Source organism: Urocitellus parryii, chromosome 1, assembly GCF_045843805.1.
Source record: "Urocitellus parryii isolate mUroPar1 chromosome 1, mUroPar1.hap1, whole genome shotgun sequence".
Lineage (NCBI taxonomy): Eukaryota > Metazoa > Chordata > Mammalia > Rodentia > Sciuridae > Urocitellus > Urocitellus parryii.
The window spans coordinates 275,282,352-275,305,858 of NC_135531.1; the positions used below are offsets into that span (position 1 = coordinate 275,282,352).

The 23,507-nt window shown below is 45.0% G+C and overlaps 1 protein-coding gene across 1 annotated transcript in view; it reads left to right on the plus strand.

Moving 5' to 3' along the window:
• Positions 1–20,145, plus strand: part of Fbxo36 (F-box protein 36) — a 90,010-nt gene extending 69,865 nt beyond the window's left edge. The window contains exons 3-4 of the mRNA XM_026396274.2: positions 10,496–10,668; positions 19,954–20,145. Of these exons, the coding sequence (XP_026252059.1) occupies positions 10,496–10,668; positions 19,954–20,145 (365 nt within the window). The remainder of the gene's footprint in view (positions 1–10,495; positions 10,669–19,953) is intronic.
• The last annotated feature ends 3,362 nt before the right edge of the window (positions 20,146–23,507 follow it).

Genomic DNA, 23,507 nt, shown 5'->3' on the forward strand with positions numbered 1-23,507 from the left:
ACAATCCATCCATTTAGGAAAGGTGCCGATCTCAATTATAGAACTATTTGGACAGTGGGGTATCTGTGGAGGTTTTGCAGAAATGACTGGCTTGTTATGGGAAAGTCCCATTTTAATTACTGATCTAGTATTAGGTTTTAAGTCCCCATAAATAGAATTATTTGTCAATCTAGGTTTACCAATCGCTGTCTTTTTTTTCAAATGATACTTTCAGACAGCCAGCATGTTTATCATGTGACCAACACAAAGGTAATTGGGCACTGTAGCCAGAATAATTAAATCTAGTTACATGATTGGGAGTAATATGAGTATCTGTAAATCCTCCCATCATGAATGAGTCATTAGTAAATACTGGAATAGATTCTCCAGTCCACACAGCTGGGTGTACCAGGGGTGGATCTAGGAAATATGTCCAATAAGTGTCTACTTGATTCCCTTTTACCTGACAGCCCAGTAGGGCAATTACTGTCGCTACCATCAAGACTGGGGTCCTGTTCTTTCCTAGGCGTCGAAGTATTTGGGAAGCCTGGGTTGTTAGCTTCTTTATGTCTTTCCATGAAATCAGCTTTTCGACTGGTTCAATCTGGTCTTTCTTCATCCTTTTCCGAAATCTCCTCCTTCTGGGTAGTGGCTCCTCTGGGTCGATCCTCAGTCGCTTGAGTCTGGGTTCTATCTCCTCCATGTCTGATAGCACGTTTAGGCACCCAAATAGGATGGAAAGAGCCTTCTGGGAAGATACAAGCATGGCCTTTTCCCCACATTATTACCGGATCTGGTCCCTTCCACTGACCAGTCTGTAAGTCTTTCCACAGAACTCTGCCTAAAGGGCCTGTTACTGAAGGAGACATTTGCCTCTCAGCAGCAGTGTGACCTTCTGCATCACAGTTTAAAAAATTTAAAACAAACAAGGCATGATTAAGGCTATTTTGGGGAGTGACAATCCTATTCCCCCCTTTTAATTTTTGTAATTGAAGCTTAATAGATAAATGAGCTCGTTCCACAATGGCTTGACCTTGGGGGTTATAAGGAATTCCTATTTTATGATTAATTTTAAACTCTTGACAGAATTGTTGAAAAGAAGAGCTTACGTAAGCTGGAGCATTATCTGTTTTAATCTGCATAGGGCACCCTAAAACGGAAAAAGCTGCTAAGCAATGAGAAATTACATGTTGAGCATTTTCCTTAGTACGTGCTGTGGCAAAAATAAATCTAGAATAAGTGTCCACTATGACATGCACATAACATTGCTTACCAAATTGAGGAATATGAGTTACATCCATCTGCCATATCTGATTTGGTTTTAATCCACGGGGATTTACCCCTGATGGCAGAGATGGAGTGTGAATAACACACCTTGGGCATTGGCTTACAATCTGACGAGCTTGTTCTCTGGTAATACTAAATTTTTTACGTAAGCTAGAAGCATTTTGATGGTGCAAGGAATGGGAAGCTAGTGCACAGTCATATGAAGACATCTGTTGACAAAAAGCTACTAACTTATCAATTTTGTCATTACCTGAAACTAGAGGTCCAGGAAGATTAGTATGGGCTCGAATGTGTCCTATGAAACATGGGTACTTTCGCATTAGCACTGTCTTTTGTAAATTATGAAATAATTCAAATAACTCCTGTGATGAAGTAAACCCAATCATTGAAGTTTCAATATTTTTGGTAACTCCGACTGCATATAAGCTGTCAGAATAAATATTAATAGGCTCATTTGAAAAGTAATCTAAGGCACAGATCAGAGCTTGAAGCTCTGCTCTTTGGGCAGAAGTATAAGAAGTTTGTATCACCTCTGTGTGAACACGACTGAAAAAACCTGCCTTACCTGAGTTAGAACCATCTGTGAACACCGATAAAGCTCCCTCTATTGGATGAGCTCGTACAATTTTTGGAAAAATGAGTGATGTTAATGATGCAAATTGTACAATCTTATCACGAGGATAATGGCTATCTATCTGTCCAGGGAAATCAGCAAAAGCTATCTGCCAATAGTTAGAAGTTTGAAAAAGCCAGTGAGTTTGTTGAGCAGAAAATGGAATAATTATGATATCAGGCTCAGATCCAATTAATTGTAAAATCCTAGTTCTACCTTTAATTACTAACTGAGCTATAGAATCATGAAAAGGAATTAATGTTTTTTGAGGAGAGTGGGATAAATAAATCCACTCAATAACTCCTAATCTTTGCCATATGGCTCCTGTTGGGGTATGTTCAGTTGGAAATATTAATAAATACACTATTTCTTTAGGATCTATTCTAGTAAGCTGTGCATTTTTAATTGCAACTTCAACCTTTTTCAAGGCTGCCTTAGCTTCCAAAGTTAGCTGACGTGGAGAGGTTGGAGAAGGATTCCCTTGTAATATCTGAAATAAAGGACTTAACTCAGAAGTAGTTAGTTTTAAGGATGGCCTTAGCCAATTAATATCTCCCAATAATTTTTGAAAATCATTAAGGGTACGTAACTCCTTAACTCTTATCTGAAGATTTTGAGGACGGATTGTACGTCCTTGAATTATCTGGCCTAAATATTGAAAAGGAGACACCTTTTGAATTTTTTGAGGAGCTATACATAAACCCATTGCTGTAAGTGAAGCCTCTAACTGAGTAAAAATTTCTGAAAGTGTCTCTGGATTAGCATGAGCCAATAATATATCATCCATAAAATGAATAATATATGCATCAGGAAAGCTATTCCTTATGGGATCTATTGCCTGATCAACGTATTTTTGACACAGTGTAGGACTATTACGCATTCCCTGAGGAAGAACCTTCCAGCAATATCTCTTAACAGGTTCCTTAAAATTAATTGCTGGGACAGTGAAAGCAAACCTTTCACAATCTTCAGGATGCAACCTTATAGAGAAAAAGCAGTCTTTTAAATCTATTACCATCAAGCTATAATCTAAGGGAATGGCTGTGGGGGAGGGAAGTCCTGGCTGTAATGATCCCATAGGCTGAATTGCATGATTTATTGCCCTTAAATCCTGTAGTAATCTCCAATTTCCTGACTTTTTCCTAATAACAAAAATAGGTGTGTTCCAAGGACTAAGCGTTGGTTCAATATGACCAGCCTGAAATTGTTCCTCAACTAATCTATGAATTATTTTAAGTTTTTCCCCTGAGATGGGCCACTGAGAAATCCATATAGGCTCCTCTGTGAGCCAGGTGATTTTTTCAGCTGTCTTAGGGATTGGGGAAGTGCTCAGGGCCCCTAGTAAAAATTTTGGTTTGGAGCATTTACTAATCTTTGTCGTGGAGACTGGCTTGTAAACAGATACTCTTCCTGAAAGGTCTCCCTATCATCTCTAGGAAAATACCTCTGATTAACTTCCTCAACTGACCTTATAGAATTTGGAGTAACTAATAATAATCCCATTTTGGTTAAAATATCTCTTCCCCATAGGTTAGCTGGTAAAGACTCTAACACATAAGGCTTAAATACTCCACTGTTCCCATCAGAATCTTCCCAATGGAGATAGTTGGCACTTTGAGCAGGCTGTGAAACCTGTCCTATTCCCTCTAGGTTAGCTGGTGCTACATGCAAAGGCCAGTTTCTAGGCCAAAACCGACTAGACAATACCGAAATATCGGCTCCTGTGTCGATTATTCCTAGAAAATTTTTATTATTAATTCCAAGTTTTAATAAAGGGCGTTCTTGTCTTACTAACTGTGACCAATATACTCTGTCCGGCTGCCTAGAAACTGAATCTGCCGGCAGGTGCCTTTCAGAGACACAAGGCAATAATATTAATTGGGCAAAAGTATCCTTTGGGGTGAGTCTTAGGGGATAATTGGCTTTTACAGTAACATATAGCTGTTCTTTAAATCCTGAATCTATCACACCAGGTATTACCTCAATGGCTCCCTTCAAATTATTCCGTCCCAAAATTAAACCTACAGTATTATCAGGAAGCGGCCCGAAAATCCCAGTAGGAATTTGTTCTGGCCCCGTTTCAGGATTTAATTCAACTGTCCTTGAAGGTCCTAAGAAAACTGTCTGTGATCTCTGTCCCTGTCCCGGTAAAAATCTCGGACTGTTCTGGTCGGCGCCAGTGACGTCACACTGTGGGACCTTCCCCGGAATTCCCCATATTGTTGCTCGGCCCCCGCCAGGAGGAAAGGATGGCGGCGAGAAGGCGGGCTGATCCGCGCCATCCGAATCCTCCGCATGGCGCTGCGAGTTTAAGTTCACATTTCTAACCTTTGGCTTGGCCCTTAGTGCCTTTGTTTTTAAAGGGCTTAAGGGAAAGGGAATTAACTTAGCCTCAGGCTGATTCTCCATTTGAATAGACCTAACAGCTCCTTGAATGCCTTTTAAAAGGTCCTCAGGGGGCCATGAACTCTGGCCCATATATTCAAAAAGACAAACTTCTAGAGCTGTCCATGTTTTCTGTATATTTTCAATGCCTCCAGGTAATTCATTAGAAATACAAACTCTCTGTAACTTCCTTCCTAATTTCTCCCAAGTAAGTAAATTTGGAGATTCCTGTTCACAAAACCAAGGACAATATTCACCTACAATCTTTAAAAATTGTAATAACTGAGTTTTCTTTATCTGTTTCCCTTCCTGATTAATTATACTGTCTAAAATAGTCAGGTACATTTCCTTATCAGTAGAAGTTGAATTTCCCATTTTAATTAATTTAACGTCTCTTTCCTTCAATAACTCCAGGTACTTTTGTGACCCAATGTCACTTCTTCCTTTATCTTTATCTTTTTCCTTTATTTCTTTATTTCCTTTTTCCTTGTCCTTATATCTTTTTTCCTTATCTTTATAGCGCGCTCCCACTCAATCTAACTAATCTAGAATGCCCCACGTTGGGTGCCAAATCTACCACGCGGCCTGCGCAGTGGTTTCATTAATGAGGTTCTAGGCATAAAGTTAGTTAGACGAGATCGAAATAAAAACACAAGACTCAATTACCTTAATTCTATTGCTAGGTCCGAGACGGCTCCCCTCTCTGGTTCGCTCCTCTAGCCGCCCAGCAGGGCAGCAAGGATTACTCAGGGCTAGCAGGAGAGAGAGAGCGAGCACGCCCCGGAGTAGCCTTTTATTAGGGAACCAGAGATTCAGGGGAGAATTCCATCCAATGAAGGTTGAGGGGGGGCTGCACTCCAAGGTCAGGGTCAGCGATTGGGTCCCCGGGGTCAGTGGTCAGGCACACCCCCACACGGATGGGCTCTCTCATCAGGAGAGGGACGGGAAAAACTTCGACATTTGCCAAAGTGCCTCAGACCCTCAACGGGAGGCACCCGATCACGTGTGAGAATGGCTCCCAACACCTTTCCTCTTTACCTTTGTCGTGCTTTACACAACATCTGAAAGAGGCAAAGAGAAAAATAGATGGATATTTTATAGATTTTTTTTTTATTTGGTACTAGGGATTGAACTCAGGGGCACCTAACCACTGAGTCACATCCCCAGCCCTATTTTGTATTTTATTCAGAGACAGGGTCTCACTGAGTTGCTTAGCGCCTTGCCATTCCTGAGGCTGGCTTTGAACTTGGGATCCTCCTGCCTTAGCCTCCCTAGCAGCTGGGATTACAGGCATATGCCACTGTGCCTGGCTATTTCATAGAATTTATTATAACTTTTGATGAATGTTTTTATACGTTTTAGTTGTTTCCAAAGAAGTAGTTCCTAAACAATCAACTAATACAATGGCCTACCTAAACACATCTGATATAGCAAACAAACAGGAGTTGGAGCCGTGGTGCAGCATGTAATACCTAGCTACTTGGAAGGTTAAGGCAGGAGGATTGCAAGTTGGAGACCAGCCTGGGAAACTTAGTGAGACCCTGTCTCAAAAAAAAAAAAAAAAAAAAAAAAGAGTGGCGATGTCACAGAAGAACAGATGTCTCCGGAGAAGAGTCCGAGGAGTTCCCAGTAAAGAGGGGATCTCAACTCAGGAACAGTGGGGTTCTTGGCATATATAACAGAAAAAAAATTTCAGCACAAGCCAGACAAAGGCATAGACCAGGTTTATTTAGCAAGGTAGATACTCATTCAAGGGAGCATGCAGGCTGTCTTGAGAGTGAGCAGCAGCCCTCTCTTGGGCCGGGGGTCCAACATTTATAGAAGGGCTGTATCAGGGCCCAGACTGGAGTGGACCCAGGGTGGAGATGCACAATTTCCCCACCAGTTTCCCCTGCCCTTGCATATTTCTCTCATTTTTTACAAGGGCATGGGCCAAGGGTGTGTTGCTCAAGATTTACTGCTATGCTTTCTACATCTCAATGGCTTGTGAGTGTTGCCTTTAAGATTCAGTGTTTCTCTCATTTTCCTAAATCCCTATCTCAGCGTGATAGAAGAACCACAGGGACCAGTAGTTTCTCCTCTCTGCTGTTGCCCAGGGAGGGCTGTGAGGACAAGGCTGAGGCAGGACAGGTTAAATCTGTGGTCTAGACTTGAGTTTGGTGCCAATGAGATCAAAGGATACAGAATTCACTGTGTTAAACTATGAGTGCTCCTAGAAGATTCTGATTTTAGGGCAGGGACAGCAATTGTATAAAATGGGAAAAATTTCTTGCTTTACTCCTTTTAGTTGTGCTTTGAGGTTCCTTTTCCAATAGTAGAAGGTTGTAACTCACAGTTAGCAGTGTAGACGCGAGGCTCTACATGGGTCTTGTTTTGCAGTGCCACATCTTGTCTTGGGCACATAAATGGCACATAAATAAATTACTTATTACTGTGGTGATAAGATGTGAACTAACCCTCCTTAAGTGGTAGGAATTCCAAGAATTCCGCTAAGTGAGCCATAGCACTCAGCCCCTCTACTTTCTTGACCAAGAGTCAGCGGCAGTCAAGTGCTAGTAGCTAAATTCAGGTCCTGGTCACAACCTGGCTGCAGCACATGGCCATCTGGACTCACAAAAATCAATCAGATTCCCTGCAACTGCTGGGACACCTTTTTGGTCCTGGGGTTCCCTTCCTCTTTCCAGCTGTGGCGGAGGTACCCTGAATCTGTGTCTGGGAGAACGGAGGGTCCTCACTGGGTGAGTCACTCTGACCTACACTGCAGGAGGAACTTGCTAGTCCTTCCAATTTGAGCTTTTTCAATCCAGTTCCATTCGGTGAAACCCAATGGACAGCCTCCCGACAGTGAGGTCTACAGGCAGCTCATAGACTTTTCTGCCTTTTGGAGGGGGAGGTACTGGGGAATGAACCCAGAGGGGCTTTACCACTGAGTCACACTCCCAGTTCTTCTTATTTTTTTTATTTTGAGACAGAGTCTCACTAAGTTGCTGAGGCTGTCCTCCAACTTGCTATCCTTCTGCCTCAGCCTCCTTGCTGGCATTACAGGCCTGTGCCATGGTTCCGACTACTTTTCTGCCTATTAGGTCCCCTCGGCTTGTGAAACTTCACTGATCTGGGATTTGCTGCATTTTGCTTCTGGCACTGCCGCAGGGCAAGACAGTGCTGGACTTCGTGTCTGGGTTCGATGTCGGAAGACACATGTTTGTTGCCTAGTACTGGTGTAAGTCAGTTCTCCTCTTTTTCTTGCTGGGATCTTTTTGTTCTCCCTTCCCTCTTGTACTCCTGAAGAAGACATACCAGCATAATTTCTACTGACAGCTCCTTAGGAAAAAAATTAGAAAAATGGTCTGATTCCTGTTTTGCTCCCATGGTTAAAAAGAGAATGCTTTATTGCTGCAATGCTGCTTGACCACTGTATGTATTGGGGTCTGAGGGAAGGTGGCCAACACATGGCTCTTTAAATGATTCTACTGTTACAGAGCGTGGGTCTGCCCAGAGCTGCGGCGCCATGGCTGTCCTTTCCCACCTCGGTTTTGCAATCATCCCAGAAAGATTTCAAGTTGCTCAGATTCGAGTAAGCAGGCTTGAGTTTATATTAGAGGGGATGGAGAAAGGGAAAAGGGGACACTCTCAAGGGAGAGTGGTGGGTCTTCTTAGAAGGAAGGAAGCATGCCTCCCCTTCTTTCCAGTGTTTGGGGAGTCCCAGGGAAGCTTCCCCAGACCCCTGCCCACCTCCTACAGGTCCACCTCTTGACTTTTGACTGACAGCAGGATGACATTAGACTTTGAAGTTCCCACTGCCATGACAACTCCAGGTCACTTTGGCCCGTGCTGACTGGTTCTAATTGTTCTTACAGATTTTATGGTTAGGGGCAATTATCTGGTCTGTGTAAGGGTCACAGAAGTCTACCTGCTTCAGGGTATTTGGGGCCTGCATTTCTCCTGCAGATAACAGGTTGTTGGCTGAGGAATGGAACATGTCCTATCAACTTAATCCAAGCAAGGCTTCAGGTAAATTGCTTTTTTTGAAAAAAGAAAAAGAAGAAACATGTGAGGGTTGGCACAGGGAGCTCAGTTTATAGAATTATCCCCTTAACCTTGTGTTCTCATTGCTCCTATGTGTCTACTCCCCCACAATGCCATCATCCAGAAGGCTGGCGGCAAGGCAGATGAATTCCCTCGTATCTGAGCGTTTCTAAACCTTCAGGAGGAAGAGAAAAGGGAGAATTCAGTGCTCATGGTATGAAGGAAGGACAGGAAGCAGAATGAACCCCCAAGTTGGGACCTGAATATAATGAGGCGATGCCATCTTTGCCATTACCACTACCACCCCCTCTTCAAAAAAATTGTACTTCGACTTCCTAATAAGCAAAGTTCCACCTGAGTCTGAACCTGGGCCAGAGTCAGGAATGATCTCTTGCAAGACCCAACAGGGCACCCAATTTGGCTAGGGAGCACCTGTAAGTGGAGCAGGGCAGTTCCTCTGATGCCATGCCTGATAACCAGTTGCATTCTTAGGAGTTCATGGGCCAGTTTCCATCTCAGACTTAATAATTTTGAAAAATAACTTCCCTTCTTTCAAGGGCCACCCACAGAGGATGACGGGCTGTTTGTTGCCCACTTGCTTCATAACACCCAACCTGGGCAGGTGTGCAGGCTGTAATGAATAGTCTCCTAACCACGGGGGAAAGGCCACTGGTGACTTACAAGGCTCAGGAGGAAGTGGGTTGTCTCCATCAGGAAAATCTGGCAGAGATGCAGGAACCAAATAGGGCCATCCCTCGTGTAGACCCTGGCTGGAACCCAAACCATGGGCACTTTCCTGGGCCGGGGCATTATTGGAGATGCATACTGGCAAGTTTCAAGGAGGCAGATCATTATTAAGACAGGGGAATTTCAGGACAAAATTATGGAGAATACCATACCTAAAGCCAATGTTATGATATCAGGTAACACGGAAGGGAATATGGAACAAGAAAGTAAAGCTTACCTCCTGACCAAAGAGAACTAGAGAAGTTTTTGACCAAGTTCATTTATTCTATACTTTATCAACCCCATCATGCTCCCATCCAGCAGAAAGTAGCTGAGCAATTCAAAGTCCCTATTCACTCTTTTTTTTTTTTTTCAAAAGAGAGTGGGAGAGGGAGAGAGAGAGAGAGAATTTTTTTTTTTAAAGAGAGAGTGAGAGAGAGAGAGGGAGAGAGAGAGAGAATTTTTTTTTAATATTTATTTTTTAGTTCTCGGCGGACACAACATCTTTGTTGGTATGTGGTGCTGAGGATCGAACCCGGGCCGCACGCATGCCAGGCGAGCGTGCTACCGCTTGAGCCACATCCCCAGCCCCCCTATTCACTCTTACCACATAAGATTATGCAATGAAATAAATTAACAATGGAGATCTGTAACAGGGGAAAAAAGTGTTTTTTGTTCTGTTTTTTAACTTCTTTTATTGGTGCTTTAATGTTCCATTTCCTATTAGCTCAGGTTGTACCTCACAGCTTGCTCTGTAGTGTCACATCTTGTCTTTGAGTTTGCTTGCACATAACAAGGTGCACATAACAAGTAGTGATAAGATTTAAACTAACCCTTGTTGATTAAGTTGTAGGAATTTAAGAACACCCAAGGGGGGCCCTCTGTTTTTTTGACCAGGAGTAACCCTTTGCTAATTTTAGTCCTAAATTCTCCATCCAGAGGATGTTTGCACCTGCATAAGATAGGCCCACCTCTCCATGTGATAACATGCCTTTAAGTATCTGCAGGGGGGAGGCAGATGGTCTCTGTGGTGAGGGCCTCCGGTTCTTGGTCTTCTAGTTTCCACTAAAGACTGTTGCCCCCCCCCCCTCGCCCCCTGCACCTTGTCTGTCAAGTCTTTGGCAATCCAGCCCAAGTAGCCACATCTGGGTCCAGGATCAATTAGAAAGAATTGCCTCAAGAAATTCAAGCCATGCGCCTGGGGTTGTAGCTCAGTGGGAAAGCGCTTGCCTAGCTCGCTTAAGATCTTGGGATCCATCCCGACTTTGCAAAAAACAAACAAACAAACAAAAAACCAAACCAAACCCCCCTTAAGTCATTAGTCCCAAAGACTGCTTGGGGAAAGTAGGAATGACAGCAGTCTAGCAACCCACTCCCAAGGGAAGAAATGCCCCAAAGCTAGTGTCTCACTGATTATTATAGTTTTTAGGTGATTGCACATAATAACCATGTTGGTTTATTGGTTTCTTTGACTTACAGTTCAAATTGCCTTAATATTTGGTGCAAGGATATTAGACTATGTCTTCAATATGTGTGAAGGTAAATTTGATTTCCTCGAACGGCTCTCAGATGATTTGCTCCTGTATATCATTTCTTATCTGGATCTTGAAGACATTGCCAGGCTTTCTCAAACATCACGCAGATTTGCAAAGGTAACATTATTTTGTGTTTATGTGGAATTTTCCCTGCATTCTCCTGATACTTTTTTCTTTGATAGAACTTCGGATCCAACACCAGGGACTCACACCTGTGGGAAAGTGCACTTCCACTGAGCTCAGCCCCAGCCCTTCTATTTGCATTTATTTCAACAATGATTTGTTGAGTGCTGACTCTGTGATGGAACTTGTCCCAGGCACACAAGCAGCAGATGATGAAGCACTATGTCTACTCTTGAGAGATGTTCATGCAGATACAGGCCATTACAACACAGGGTGACAGAATACAAAGTGATGTCCTCTTCTGGCTTCATCCAAGTGGGTTACTTTATCTGGATTTTGATTGGAAATAGGAGTTTGACAGGGTGGTCAGGTTGACTGGGGACATTCCAAGGCAAGCAAGAGCTCAGGCAGAGATATGGTGGCTTAGCAGAAAAATGCGAGGTGTGACGGCCCCACATCCGCTCCTGTTCCCTGAGTCACAGCCTTTGCTGATTTACCTGTCTCCCAGTAGGTGGTTCTGCATGGCCACTGAGTGCTCCTTGTGCCCTTCCCCCAGGCTGCCCAGAGGGACCCCTGCTACTTTGAAACCTTACACAGAATGTACTCACCCTAGAACAGAACACAGTTGGTGCCACTTTCCAGCCAGAGTCAGGACAAGATCTTTGGTTCTGTGGCTTCATCTGTTCCTTCAGTTCTAGACCCTCTCCCCACAGCCACACTCACTTTTCATTAAATCCCTGCTTGGCCTAAGTTAATCAGAATCGGAGACTGTTGCTTGTATTGGAAGAAACTTGATGAGCTGGGTGTTTAGCTGTGAAGCATGGGGTAGTGTCCGTTTTCAAAAGAACATACAACGTTTTCCAAGATGATTCAGACCATAATCTTGCCTAAAATTCAACATTTTTTCACAGTTCAATTTCTTGATTATTAAAATTCTTTTAAAATTATATAATCTGTATTATTTACAATACATAATTTCTTTTTTTTGTTTGTTTGTTTGTGGGGCTGGGATTGAACCCAGAGCCTTGTCATTCGAGGCAAGCAGTCTACCAACTGAGCTATATCCCCAGCCCCTTACATAATTTCTTTAGAGTATAGAAATATATATATTTATATGCATATGCATGTATATATATTTTAACTTGATCTACCCCCTAAAAATAGAGGGCCAGAAACAAGTATTAAGAGTAATCATCGGGCTGGGGTTGTGGCTTAGTGATAGAGCACTGGCCTAGCACGTTCGAGGCCCTGGGTTCGATCCTCAGCACCACATAAAAATAAATAAATAAAATAAAGTATTGTATCCAACTACAACTAAAAAATAAATATTAGAAAAAGATTCTTTTAAAAAAAGAGTAATCATAATTGTGTGTGTGTGCGTGTGTGTGTGATACTGGGGGTTGAACCAGGGGGCACTCTACCACTGAGCTATGTCCCCATCCCTTTTTATATTTTTATTTTGAGACAAGTTCTCACTAAGTTGCCCAGGCTGGCTTGAATTTGCCACCTCCCTGCCTTAGCCTAGTCGCTAGGATTACAGGTGTGCATGGGGCCCACCTTTTCTTTTTCCCATTAAGTAAAAGTTCATTAAAGTTGAGAGGTTACACTTGCTGCTGGTAAGAAGCTGCTTAAGATTAGAGACTCTTAAGTAAATAAAATACCCTGGTGGGGGTCTGCTAAAAGATTCTGCCAGGCCTGGGTTTGCTCCTGGAGGGGAGGGAGTGGGGGAAAGAGCCAGCCCCGGCTCCCCTCCAAGTTCAACTCACTTCCCCTCTCACTCCCTCCTTCACGCTCTGCCATTAGCCTCGTCTTGGAAACGTCCTCCGTAATTCTACTTTATGGCCAGGCTTCGGTGTCCTTGCAGAGCAGAATTATCAGGAGACAGCCCGGGCGCAGGGCTGTGGCACTTTTCCTTCTGTGTGATGTGAACCCTGTGTCTCTGTCGTCAAGCTGAGTTTTATCTGGGTTCCATTTTCCTGCTGTGTCCCTTCATTTATCAATTATTTTCATTTAGCTACTTATATTCATGAAAAAAAATTATTACCAAATTGTGTAAGACGTTTCCTCTGCTCTCAGGGACAGGGAGCTCTTGTATTCAAGGTCAGCCCTCAGGCCTGGCTCCAGGGTCCAGCCGGACCTCACTTATCTCCTGTCTCTTCTGTTTGTTGTTCAGCTCCCTCAGGGGCTTCTCCAGTGTCACATCTTACACAACCATTTGTTGCAAGTAAGCAACGATACCATTAGTTAAAGTACACATTATTTGGATTTCATCAGTTTTTCTCCTAATGTGTTTTCACTGTTTCAGAATCCAATTGCATTTAAACTCACATTATTTATTTATTTTTTAAAAAATATTTTTTTTTTAGCTAACCGTGGGCACAATATCTTTATTTTGTTTATTTATTTTTATGTGGTGCTGAGGATTGAACCCAGGGTCTCACACATGCGAGGCGAGTGCTCTACCCCTGAGCCACAACCCCAGCCCCATTTATTTATTTATTTATGTTTTTGAGACAGGGTCTTGCTAAGTTGCTAACGGCCTCACTAAGTTGTTGAGGCTGGTTTTGAACCCGTGATTCTCCTGCCTCAGCCTCCCAAATAGTGGGATACAGTTATTTATCACCACACCCAGCTTTTTAGTTTGAATTTTTAACTCTTGTGTGTGTGTTGCGGGGGCGGGTACTGGGGATTGAACTCAGGGGCACTCAACCACTGGGCTACCTCTGAAGCTCTATTTTATATTTTATTTAGAGACAGGGTCTCAATGAGTGCCTAGTGCCTCCTTTTTGCTGAGGCTGCTTTGAACTCCTGATCCTCCTGCCTCAGCCTCCTGAGCTGCTGAGATTACAGGAGTAGGTTACCCCATGGGTTTTTAACTCTTACTTTATTATTTTTTCCCTCTCTGTACATTAATTTTCTCAAATCAGCCTCATCCTTCGGAAGACTATAGTAGGACTAAGTTTCCACCCTCTTAGTACCTCACATTTCCACAAGCCATATCCAAACATTGCTATCACGCAGCGTTGCTCCCTTCTCTAGGGGTATCCTCCTGGACCTCCACCCTGACCTCCCAGATGGCCTTCAAGTGATATTTGTACTAACATGCCCCAGCTCAAGGGTGAGATGGTATCACTGAAGTCTGTACATTCCTCTAGCAGAGTGCCTAGCCCAGAGTCAGCTCCCAGGATGTGGTCCCCAATGCTTCCATAGACGGGCAGCTGTGTCCATTCTGTTTATATTTTGAAAAAGAAAATTGATTTGTATTACAGTGGTCAGATCAGAAATGTTTGAAAGTTATACAGCCTTGTATGTAGAACAAACAGTCATTCTTTCCATTTCTAACTCTCATTCCTTATTCTCATCTGTAGTGGCTACCATATGACCCATGGTCTGTATGTCCTTCTGTATACACATAAGCATGTGTGTGAGATATTTGAATACAGAAAGGTTTCCAAGACCAAACCTGACTCCATAGTGAAGAATTACCTGGGAAGTGTAAAGTCACGCTCAAGACCTGAATTGTGTGGGGTCCTTGGGGTGTAAGGGGGCCCTGGTTCTTGAGAGTCATGGTGCCAGCCCACAGGGGAGGAGGGAAGTATCCACTTGTCATACTCACTGCCACCAGCAATCAGAATCATCAACTGCCTGCCCTTTCTCTGATTCCATGTTAACTAAGCCCCATGGGTGTGTCCATGGATGAGCACCTGAAGATTGAGTAGGTCTGATGGCTATATTTTTCAGTGAAAAATTCTCTGAGAGCTTGGCTAACACCAGTTTGCCCTGAAAGGGGAGTCCAGTGTCTTGGTACATTGGAAAGGCAGAGTTCCATGCCTGTCTGACTGAGACCCAGCAAGTTGGACAAGATGTGTGGGCACACGCCTGGTAGCCTGCTGTCTGACCCACCCCCCGGGGGGGCGGGGGGGGGGCAGCAGGCCTTTTTCTGCCATCTCTAACAGAGCTGACCTGTAGAAAGCTCTGGTGTAGCTCACAGGGAAAGAACAGTCATAGTGGGGGTATAATTATAACCATCTTGCTTGTGGCTCAGGAATCACTGTGACACTCAGGGAGGAAGAAATGTCTCCCTGATACTTTTTGGCTGTGAAAAGACAGATTTTTCCTTGTGTCCAGCAACTCCCTGTGAACATGATTCCCAAATCTGGGCCCAGCAGGGGCAGCACCTAGGAAATAGATGCAAATATCGGTGCTATGTCTAAACCTAATCTGGAAGGTCTGTGCAATCCCATTCTAAGGGCTCAGCCCAAGAATTTGACTGGAATTCGTGAAGATAATTTGATTTTTGTTTGTTTTTGTAATGGAGGGATACGCTACCACTGAGCTACATCCTCAGTCCTTTTTGTTTATTTTTTATTTTGAGACAAGATTTCACTAAGTTGCTGAGGCTGACCTCGAACTTGCCTCAGGCTCTTGAGTTGCTGGGATTACTGGCATGCATGCACCAAAGTGCCCAGTTTATCAATTGATTTTTGAATTGTATAGATAAAATATCTCTGCTGGGGATGTGACCCAGTGCTAGCTGGGTTCAGTTCCCTGCATTCCCATCCCCAAAGAAAATGTCTCAAGACTAAATAAAAGGCTAGAATCTCATGGGCTGTTGTTCATGTCTTCACCTAGCACAGCATTGTGGTGTATTTAAATCAGCCTTAGAAGCCAGGTCCTATGATGCACGCTGGTAATCCCAGCTCCTCGGGGAGGCTGAAGCAAGAGGTACAAAAGTTCAAGGCCAGCCTGGGCGACTTAGTGAGACCCTGTCTCAAAATAAGAAATAAAAAGAGCTGGGGGGAAAATTCAATGGTAGAACACCCCTGGGATCAATTCCAGTACCCCCCCCCCAAAAAAAAGAAAGAAAGAAAGAAAAATCATTAATTTATTCAATCAATCATTTAATCAGCTCTAGGTCAGAGAGCTAGGTTCTTTTCTTAGCTCCTCCCCACCATACGCTTTGGACAGCAAAGTCCCCCCCCCCCCAGGGCCAGACAGCAGGCTACCAGGCGTGTGCCCACACATCTTTGCTTTCTCAACCGGTTTTCCCATCTGAAGGAGAGTTTGAACAAGAGGGTTTTTATAAGCCCTAGGATTCCTTTCAATAGTTCATGGATGTCAACTTCATGCACCACCACCAGGGGGCAGTAGGCCCACGATTGTGTGTTTAAGAGCAAAGTGACTAGAGCCACAGGCTGGGTACCTGCTTTTTAAGCCCTGCAAACTGCCAGATAAAACATCTCCAGAGTTTGGGAGTCTTTGTTGAAGGCATTTTACAGACATATTTATAAAACCTAATATATTTCAGTCTTAAATCTGATGAGCCATAAATGAAGTTACTCTAGTGGCAAATTTAACTGTTTTGAAATTCTTTCCTTTGACCCCAGACCTTGTTGTTGTCTCTCATAATCTCTATTATGCAAGACACACTGATATCCTGAAATGTATTGTGCTAGTAATGGCTAGGTCATCTGTATTTGTGGTGGAGTTGGAGTTTAGATCTTTGAAAGGTAGTGTAGGCCATCCGTTTTGTTTTTTGATATTGAGACATTTCCTAAGAGTTTTCACCTATTTATGTTTAGATTACGTAATCTGAGTGGAGAAATTCAAACTTGAAGGACTGTTGAAGGTCGGATAAGATAATGAATGGCCCGCCTGACCTCAAAATGTTATGGGGACTGTAAATATATGATTTGACGTCACTGTTTAACAATAACCTTCATTATGTGGAGGTACTAGCTCCGCAGAAAGTATCTTAAGCAATTATGCTCTGCGACTCTCTTCACTCTGACTGTAATTCATTCTTTCCCCTTATCTGAGTACTTTTAGAGTGCACGGCGTATAAAAGGATGCTGGCTGCTCTCTGTTGAAAGTGGGAGTAATGGTGTAGGAAGTGGAGATAACACTTGTAGGTTCTTCCTCTTCAGGAAGAAGCCGAGATGAGTGGGCACACAGCATGGCCAGGTGCTGGTTGGTGTGGGTGAGATGCAGGCAGTTTTGGGATTGGGGGTTGCACAGAGAGGTGGGAGGGGCCGGCTAGGCCCCCTTAGAGAAGATCATCTCTGGGATTCACGTGGCGTTGCAGTTTGGAAGGACAGGCAGAGATAGCAACAGGCAGAGCAGGGAAGAAGCAGGCACAGAGTTCAGCTCCCATGAATAGGTGGTATGTATGTGTGTGTGTGTGTGGGGGGGGCAATTGCAGGCTTTCATCCCAGAGTCTAGGACAGTTTGGCTTTCCATAGGGGCATTGAGGCCTCCCACCCAGCATGGCCTCTGCAGTGTTTGGGGCCTGTGCCTGAGCTGCAGTGCTGCTCCTTCGACATGCATGCTCTCCTCCCCTCCACTGGCTTGGGCTAGTAGCTCAGTGGAACATCTGTGATGGGGGCTGTGTCTTATGACAGTATGGGTGAGTCCAGTTGTCTTCAGTCTGGTCTCTATGATCTACAGGGATTGGACATTCTAGAACTCTCTGAAATAAGGGTCAAAATTGTAATTGATACAAGACTTTGTTTGAATTTACCTTACTTTTTTTTTTTTTTTTTTTTTTTTTAGGATTTGGGCTCTTTAGTTCTATTCTATCTTTACATCTATTCCATCATCAGCACATTGCATTGTAATTCTTTCACTGTGGATCTATTTTCTTCAGTATTCTCTTGGCATCCCACATGGCTAACAAATACAGGTTCTAAAGGATTGTCTTTGATGGAAGGAGGACAGACAGATGATTTGGTACTTCACACTTTCAAATTCATCTACATGATGAATTGGACAAAAGAAGGTCTATTTCCTGGTCTTAAATTCTGTGAACAAAAGTGAATCAGTCACATTAGTCATTGTCCACCAATATGTGGCTCACTGACATACCTGTATTTGTATTTGACTTCTAATTTTCCATCCTGTGAATTGATGGCTGTTCCTGACCTCCCAGACTCCAAGTCATAGCAACTGAAGGCTGAATTTCCACCTGGAAGCCAACAGCCTTCGGGGCCTTTCTTTCTAGTGTCTTCTGGTAGCATGCTGTTCTCTCCCCCCTTCCTGCTCATTGATGGTATATATTCCTGGGGCTTTACATATGCTATCAATAATCCCCTCAGCAGTAAAGGTTTATTATTGTTTCTGTGTCATCACAGTAACTCCTGTTTATTGAATGGCTACTGTGTACTAGGCTCTGAAAGTACATAAGCTGAGGTAATTCTCATAGCAGCTCTGTGGGATGTGTAGGGGTTCTCTTGTCCTGATTTTTAGAGGAGGCAATAGGAGCTGAGTTGAAGTTCACAGGTATGAAGCAATGGAGACAGCTATGGAGCAGTCTCACTCCAAGGCTGACTTTTTTTTTGTTTGTTTTTTTCCCCAGTACTGGAAAGTGAACCCAGGACCTCACACATGTGGGACAGGTGCTGCATCGCTAAGCTATATCCTCAGCCCTGCTGATGTTCTTAAATCACTATATTCTGCTATTTAGATGGCCAAATGGAGGATCAGATATGGTGCCAGACGCAGAGAAATTTAATACATCCAGGATTACTTTATTAAGTGGCAGGGCTGGAATTCAAATATATTTGCTAGTTAACTTGTCTGTGTTGGTACCTTGAGAATATAGGGGAAAGTTCAGTCTTCTAAGAGGGAGTTAAACCCGAGAAGGTAGCCAGGCATGGTGGTGCACAGCTGTAATCGAAACTACTTGGAAAGCTGAGGCAGGAGAATCACAAGTTCAAGACCAGTATCAGCTATCAGCCACTTAATAAGACCCTGTCTCAAAATAAATAAATAAATAGATAGATAGAAAGGGCTGGGGGTGTAGCTCAGTGGTAAATCACCCCTGCAGTCTTTTTTTTTCTTTTTAAATAATTTATTTATTTATTTTTTTGGCGGACACAACGTCTTTGTATGTGGTGCTGAGGATCAAACCCGGGTCACACGCATGCCAGGTGAGCGCGCTACCGCTTGAGCCACATCCCCAGCCCCTCACCCCTGCATTCTATCCTCAGTTCAACGGAAGCAAAAAAGCATGGGGGTATATTTGTTGCCTCGTAGACAAGGGCTGCACCTTTGATAACTGCCTAAGTGTTATCTTCCTGGGGCCCGTGGAAGCTTCCATGAACAGGGGCATGGAAATGCAGTCCTCACTCCTCCTTCTGCTCTTCCAGCAAGGTTCCTCTAAGGAGTTCTCTGTCCTTGCTCTTCTGCTCTTCTTTCTACCTTGAACTCTGTAGCTAGATGTTCGTCCCCACTGTGCCAATGAACTGACGCCTGTCAAAGTTGCTGTTGTACATCATCTTGCAAAGCACACAGTCAGGTCTTCAGTGTTTGTTTGTTCCCAGGGCTGGGAGTCAGACTCAGGGCCTGAGAGTGCTGGGGTGCTCAATGCCGAGCCATCCCAGCTCCCAGCAGTCAGTTCTCAGTTCCTCTCTTGATTGACTTTTCAGTTGCATTTGACATTTTGATTACTTTCCAGATCTTCTTTTTTTCTCAGTTTTCCTTGTTGAGGACTTTGCCACTTCCTGGGTGCTTCATGTGGAATGTCGTGGAAAGCTTCCTCAGACCATCTTCTCTATCTTCAGGCACACAGAGAGGATGGCACCTGATCCAGGGCTTTAAATACCATTGCCACTGAGCACCCTCAGACATGTCCAGTCCACGCTGGACTCCTTCCTTACTGTGAATCTAACTGCAAGCTCAGTAACCCCACTTAGATATATTACAGACATTTTGAATTTAACAGGTCAAAACCAGACCAGATCTCTTGATTTCCCTACACACTTACCTATTTACACCACGTCGACCTCTCTCATAGCCCTATTTTTCCCAGTCATTGACGTCACTAATTTTGCTCAAGCCAAAAAACTCATCCTGAATTCTCTATCCTGGTACAAATGATTTAATTCATTAGCAAGTCTGTGTGTGTGTGTGTGTGTGTGTGTGTGTGTGTGTGTGTGTGTGTTGGGTGGTACTGGGGACTGAATCCAGGGGCACTTAACCAGTGAGCCACATCGCCAGCCCCACCCCCCCTTTTTTTTTGAGACAGTCTCACTAAGTTACTTAGGGCCTCACTAAGTTGCTGAGGCTGGTCTTGAACTTGGCCATCCTCCTGCCTCAGCTTCCCAAGTTGCTGGGAACACTGCACCTAACAAGAGGCTGTCTCTTGAGGTGGAACTAGTGCCCGACACACCTTCCTGCACACGAAGGCAGCAGGGGTTTGATGGTGACCATGTGGGTGAGTGAATGACTTGCCTTAGCCCGTGTGTGCTGTGACCCACCTCTGGCTCTCTCCACCCGCAGCTGTGCACGTCTGATATTCTGTGGGAGCAGATAGTGCAATCCTCCTGTGACACCATCACTTCCGACATGAGGGCCCTGGCAGAGGACATAGGCTGGAGACACCTGTTCTTCACCAACAAGCTCCAGCTGCAGCGGCAGCTCCGCAAGAGGAAACAAACGCACGACAGCCTCGGAGAGAATCAGCTGTTTTAGGGACACCTTTTGCTGCCGGCAGGAAGCTCTGAGGCACCTCTGTGCTTCTCTTCGGGGTCCAAATCTTAAGAACAACGTTCCACTGATCTCAGGGTCTTTCGAAAAGAAAAGAGGATTTGTACACAAATGCAGAACTTGGCCACCCAGGGCCCTGCTGGAACCACCACCCCTGTTACACGGAGGACCAGGTTGTGGCCCTGGAACAAGGAGGTCAAGATAAGGAAGCTTTGCAGGTCTCTGTCTTCCCAACCCCGACGGTGCTCAGAACAGACACTGTGCTGTACATCAACAAGCAATAAATGGTCATCAGCAAGTTTTATTATATCTATTGTATGTAAGATCTGAACGAGTGACTGGACTCTTGAATTTTTTCCTGGTGTTGTGTCATCTGAGTTGTCACTGGGTCAGAGGTCCTAGAGCGGTCCTGAAAAGGAGGTGGTTGTCACTGGGACAGGGGTCTTACAGAGGTCCTGAAAGGGGAGTGGACCTCAACTCAGCCTGTGAGGGTCCCCTCTGGCAAATCAGAAAGGAACTTAAAGGATGGGTCACAGTGAGGGGCAAACTGGTTTTCTTAAGACAATGCAAGGTGTGCACGTTCTCGGGGTTGGTAGGGCGCGGGCACTGGCGAGGAACTGCTAGTCCCCCGAGCGACAGGTGTATACGTGTAAGATCTATGGTACACAGGCCTCCTCTGTGTGCGTCACTTGACATGCTAAATCATTACATCTCTGGGTTGTTTTTTTTCTGTTTTTGAAGAAAAATCTCTATTCATTTCCTCACCTGGGGGTTTCATCGTTGTGCTTTTCGAATTTTAACAGGATGACATTTGTGTGGCATTGAAGGTTCTATGGAGAGTGTGACATGGGGATGAAGTCATCAGATCTTAAAAATAGAAACCACAGGAAAGCCTATTTGTTGAGCAAAGCCCTCTCAGTCCTGTTTTTTGTTTTCTTTTGGTTTATGTGTTTTTTTTTTTTAGGTCTAAGTCAGGAGAGAAGTTATTTATGGACTACCGATAAGGTCTGATAATTGATTTCAGTGTTGTTTATGAACCAAGTATATGGAATTGAAATTTAAATCTGGGGTTTTAAATCACGTAAAAGTGGACTTAAGTGATGGCTACTGTCACTTCCTCCCATGTCTCCCTAGCTGTCCCCCTGCCTCCTATCCTACCTCAGCCCACGGTCGAGTAGGTGGCTGGGTGTCCCCACTGAGAATTCAGGGCCAGGGGCTGGGGGAGGCGCTCTAGGTAAGTGCCTTCTCAGTTTCGTTCCACTGGGTTTGAATTCTGTCTGATGTCCGTATGATCTTGTATAACACCCTCCTGCCTGAGGAGCGTAGGCGAGTTTGGGAGCAAGCTAGAAATTGTGCTGATGAGGTACATCAGACCTCCCCGGCCCATCCTATTGGCACTGAAGCAGCCCCCGATCGGGAGCCCAACTGGGATTATAATTATCTTGGAGGAGTAACTAGTAGAAAGAAATTCATTACTTGCCTCATGGCAGGACTTAGAAAGGCAGCCCATAAGGCTATCAATTATGAAAAGCTCCAGGAAATCATCTAAGATAAGAATGAAACCCTTCAGCATTTTCAGACGCCTGACCAAGGCTTTATTACAATATACCAACCTGGACCCCGAGGCTCCAGATGGGAGACAACGGCTAATGACCTACCTTTTCCCCCAGAGTTTCCCTGACATTAAGGCCAAACTAAGGTGCCTCAAGAGGGGTCCCTGACTCCCTAAGCTGAGGTACTGGGAGTGGCCTTTAAGGGTATAACGGGAGAGACAAGAAGGTCTGGAAGCAGAAATATCAGATGCTGGCTCAAGCCATCGGCCTAGCCTCAGCCTCTGTCCCTGGTCCCACTGCTCCATGGTAGGGTCACTCAGGACTGCCCGGACCCTGTTTTAAATGTGGTCAGATGAGTCACTAAGCTTGGACCTGTCCCAAGCCTTGAAAGCCTCCGGGCCCTTGTCCTAAATGCCATCAGGAGGGACAATGGGGCATTGACTGTCTCTGGTCCCATAGCAGCCCCCGGCCATCCAGCCCTTCTGGTTCCCCTTTCCGACTCTCAGGACTGACCGCTGAGGACTAACGAGGCCCAGGTCCTCACCACCCGACCACTACCATCACTCCGTGGGAAACCAGGTAACTCTGTACTTCAGGTGGGCCTCTCTCCTTCCTTCTGGACACCAGGGCTACATATTCAGCCCTCAAGGAGTTCTGGGGACCTACTGCCAACTCTTACAGACACCCAGCCTTATTTGCACTTTTGGATCTCTAATTTTTGCCCACTCCTTTTTGGTCATTCCACAGTGCCCTGTTCCCCTTATGGGAAGGGACATCCTCACAAAGTTGGGGGCTATGCTCTCCTTCTCCCCTCATACTCGCTTCCATCCAGACTCACCCGATGCTCCTCTGATCCTCACCCTGACCTTAGGACCACCCCCTATTCCGTCTGCCAGTGCCTCCCATTACCCCTTCCAAGGTGGACCCTACTGTCTGGGATGTATCAAGTCCTTCTGTCACTCACACCACGAGCCCGTTCACATCCATTTCAGAACCCCCTTCATTTTCTGCCCAATCACAACACCCGATCTCCCTCCTTGGTGCTGCTGTCCCTCTCCTTTTGCAGAGCAGCCTCGTCGGGCTCCTGACAATAAACCCGTTTCCTACCCCAGGTGTGTGTGTGTGTGTGTGTGTGTGTGTGATTGGTCCTGCGCCACTTTTCTCCCATTGGTGCCAGGGACTCGATCGTGTTCTCCTATCAGCTTTGCTCTCCCCTCCAGGGATGTGAGCTGCTTTGGGATCCTGAAGGCCCAGGCCAATGACCCCATACCTTCTTCCATTCACCTAGCACTCTTCTTCTTCATCCACGCTCTGGCCTCATTTGGGTGAGTGACTTGGCCCTTCCCCTCTCCTCCTCCTCACCAGTCTACTCCCTAGAAACAAGCCTCCTCTCTAGAACTTAGATCTTGGCCCAGCACCAAGATTTTCGCCCATCCCTTCCTCTTGGTGAGTTTACTCCACTTGCCACGGGGAACTCCCAATCCCCTTCCCTTGGTGAGTTCACTCAGCTCCTCAGCAGAGCTCATGAAAGCCCTGGCCAGGCCACCAAGACTCTCTTCAGGCAAAGCCCAGGACTAGGGAAGTAGCAGGTGATTCCCTTCTCTCAGTCCCAGACTCCAACCCGCCATGGGGAACGCCCAAATCCCATGCGACTCACCTCTGGGCTGCCTCCTCACCCCCTTAGCCCCGTTCTGTTTGGCTCCTGATCTAAAGGCTCATCGACCCGTTCGACCTTCCAATCTTCCTAACTTTTGCGAGAGCATTCAGGAAAATGGAAGGAAATCCCTATGTACT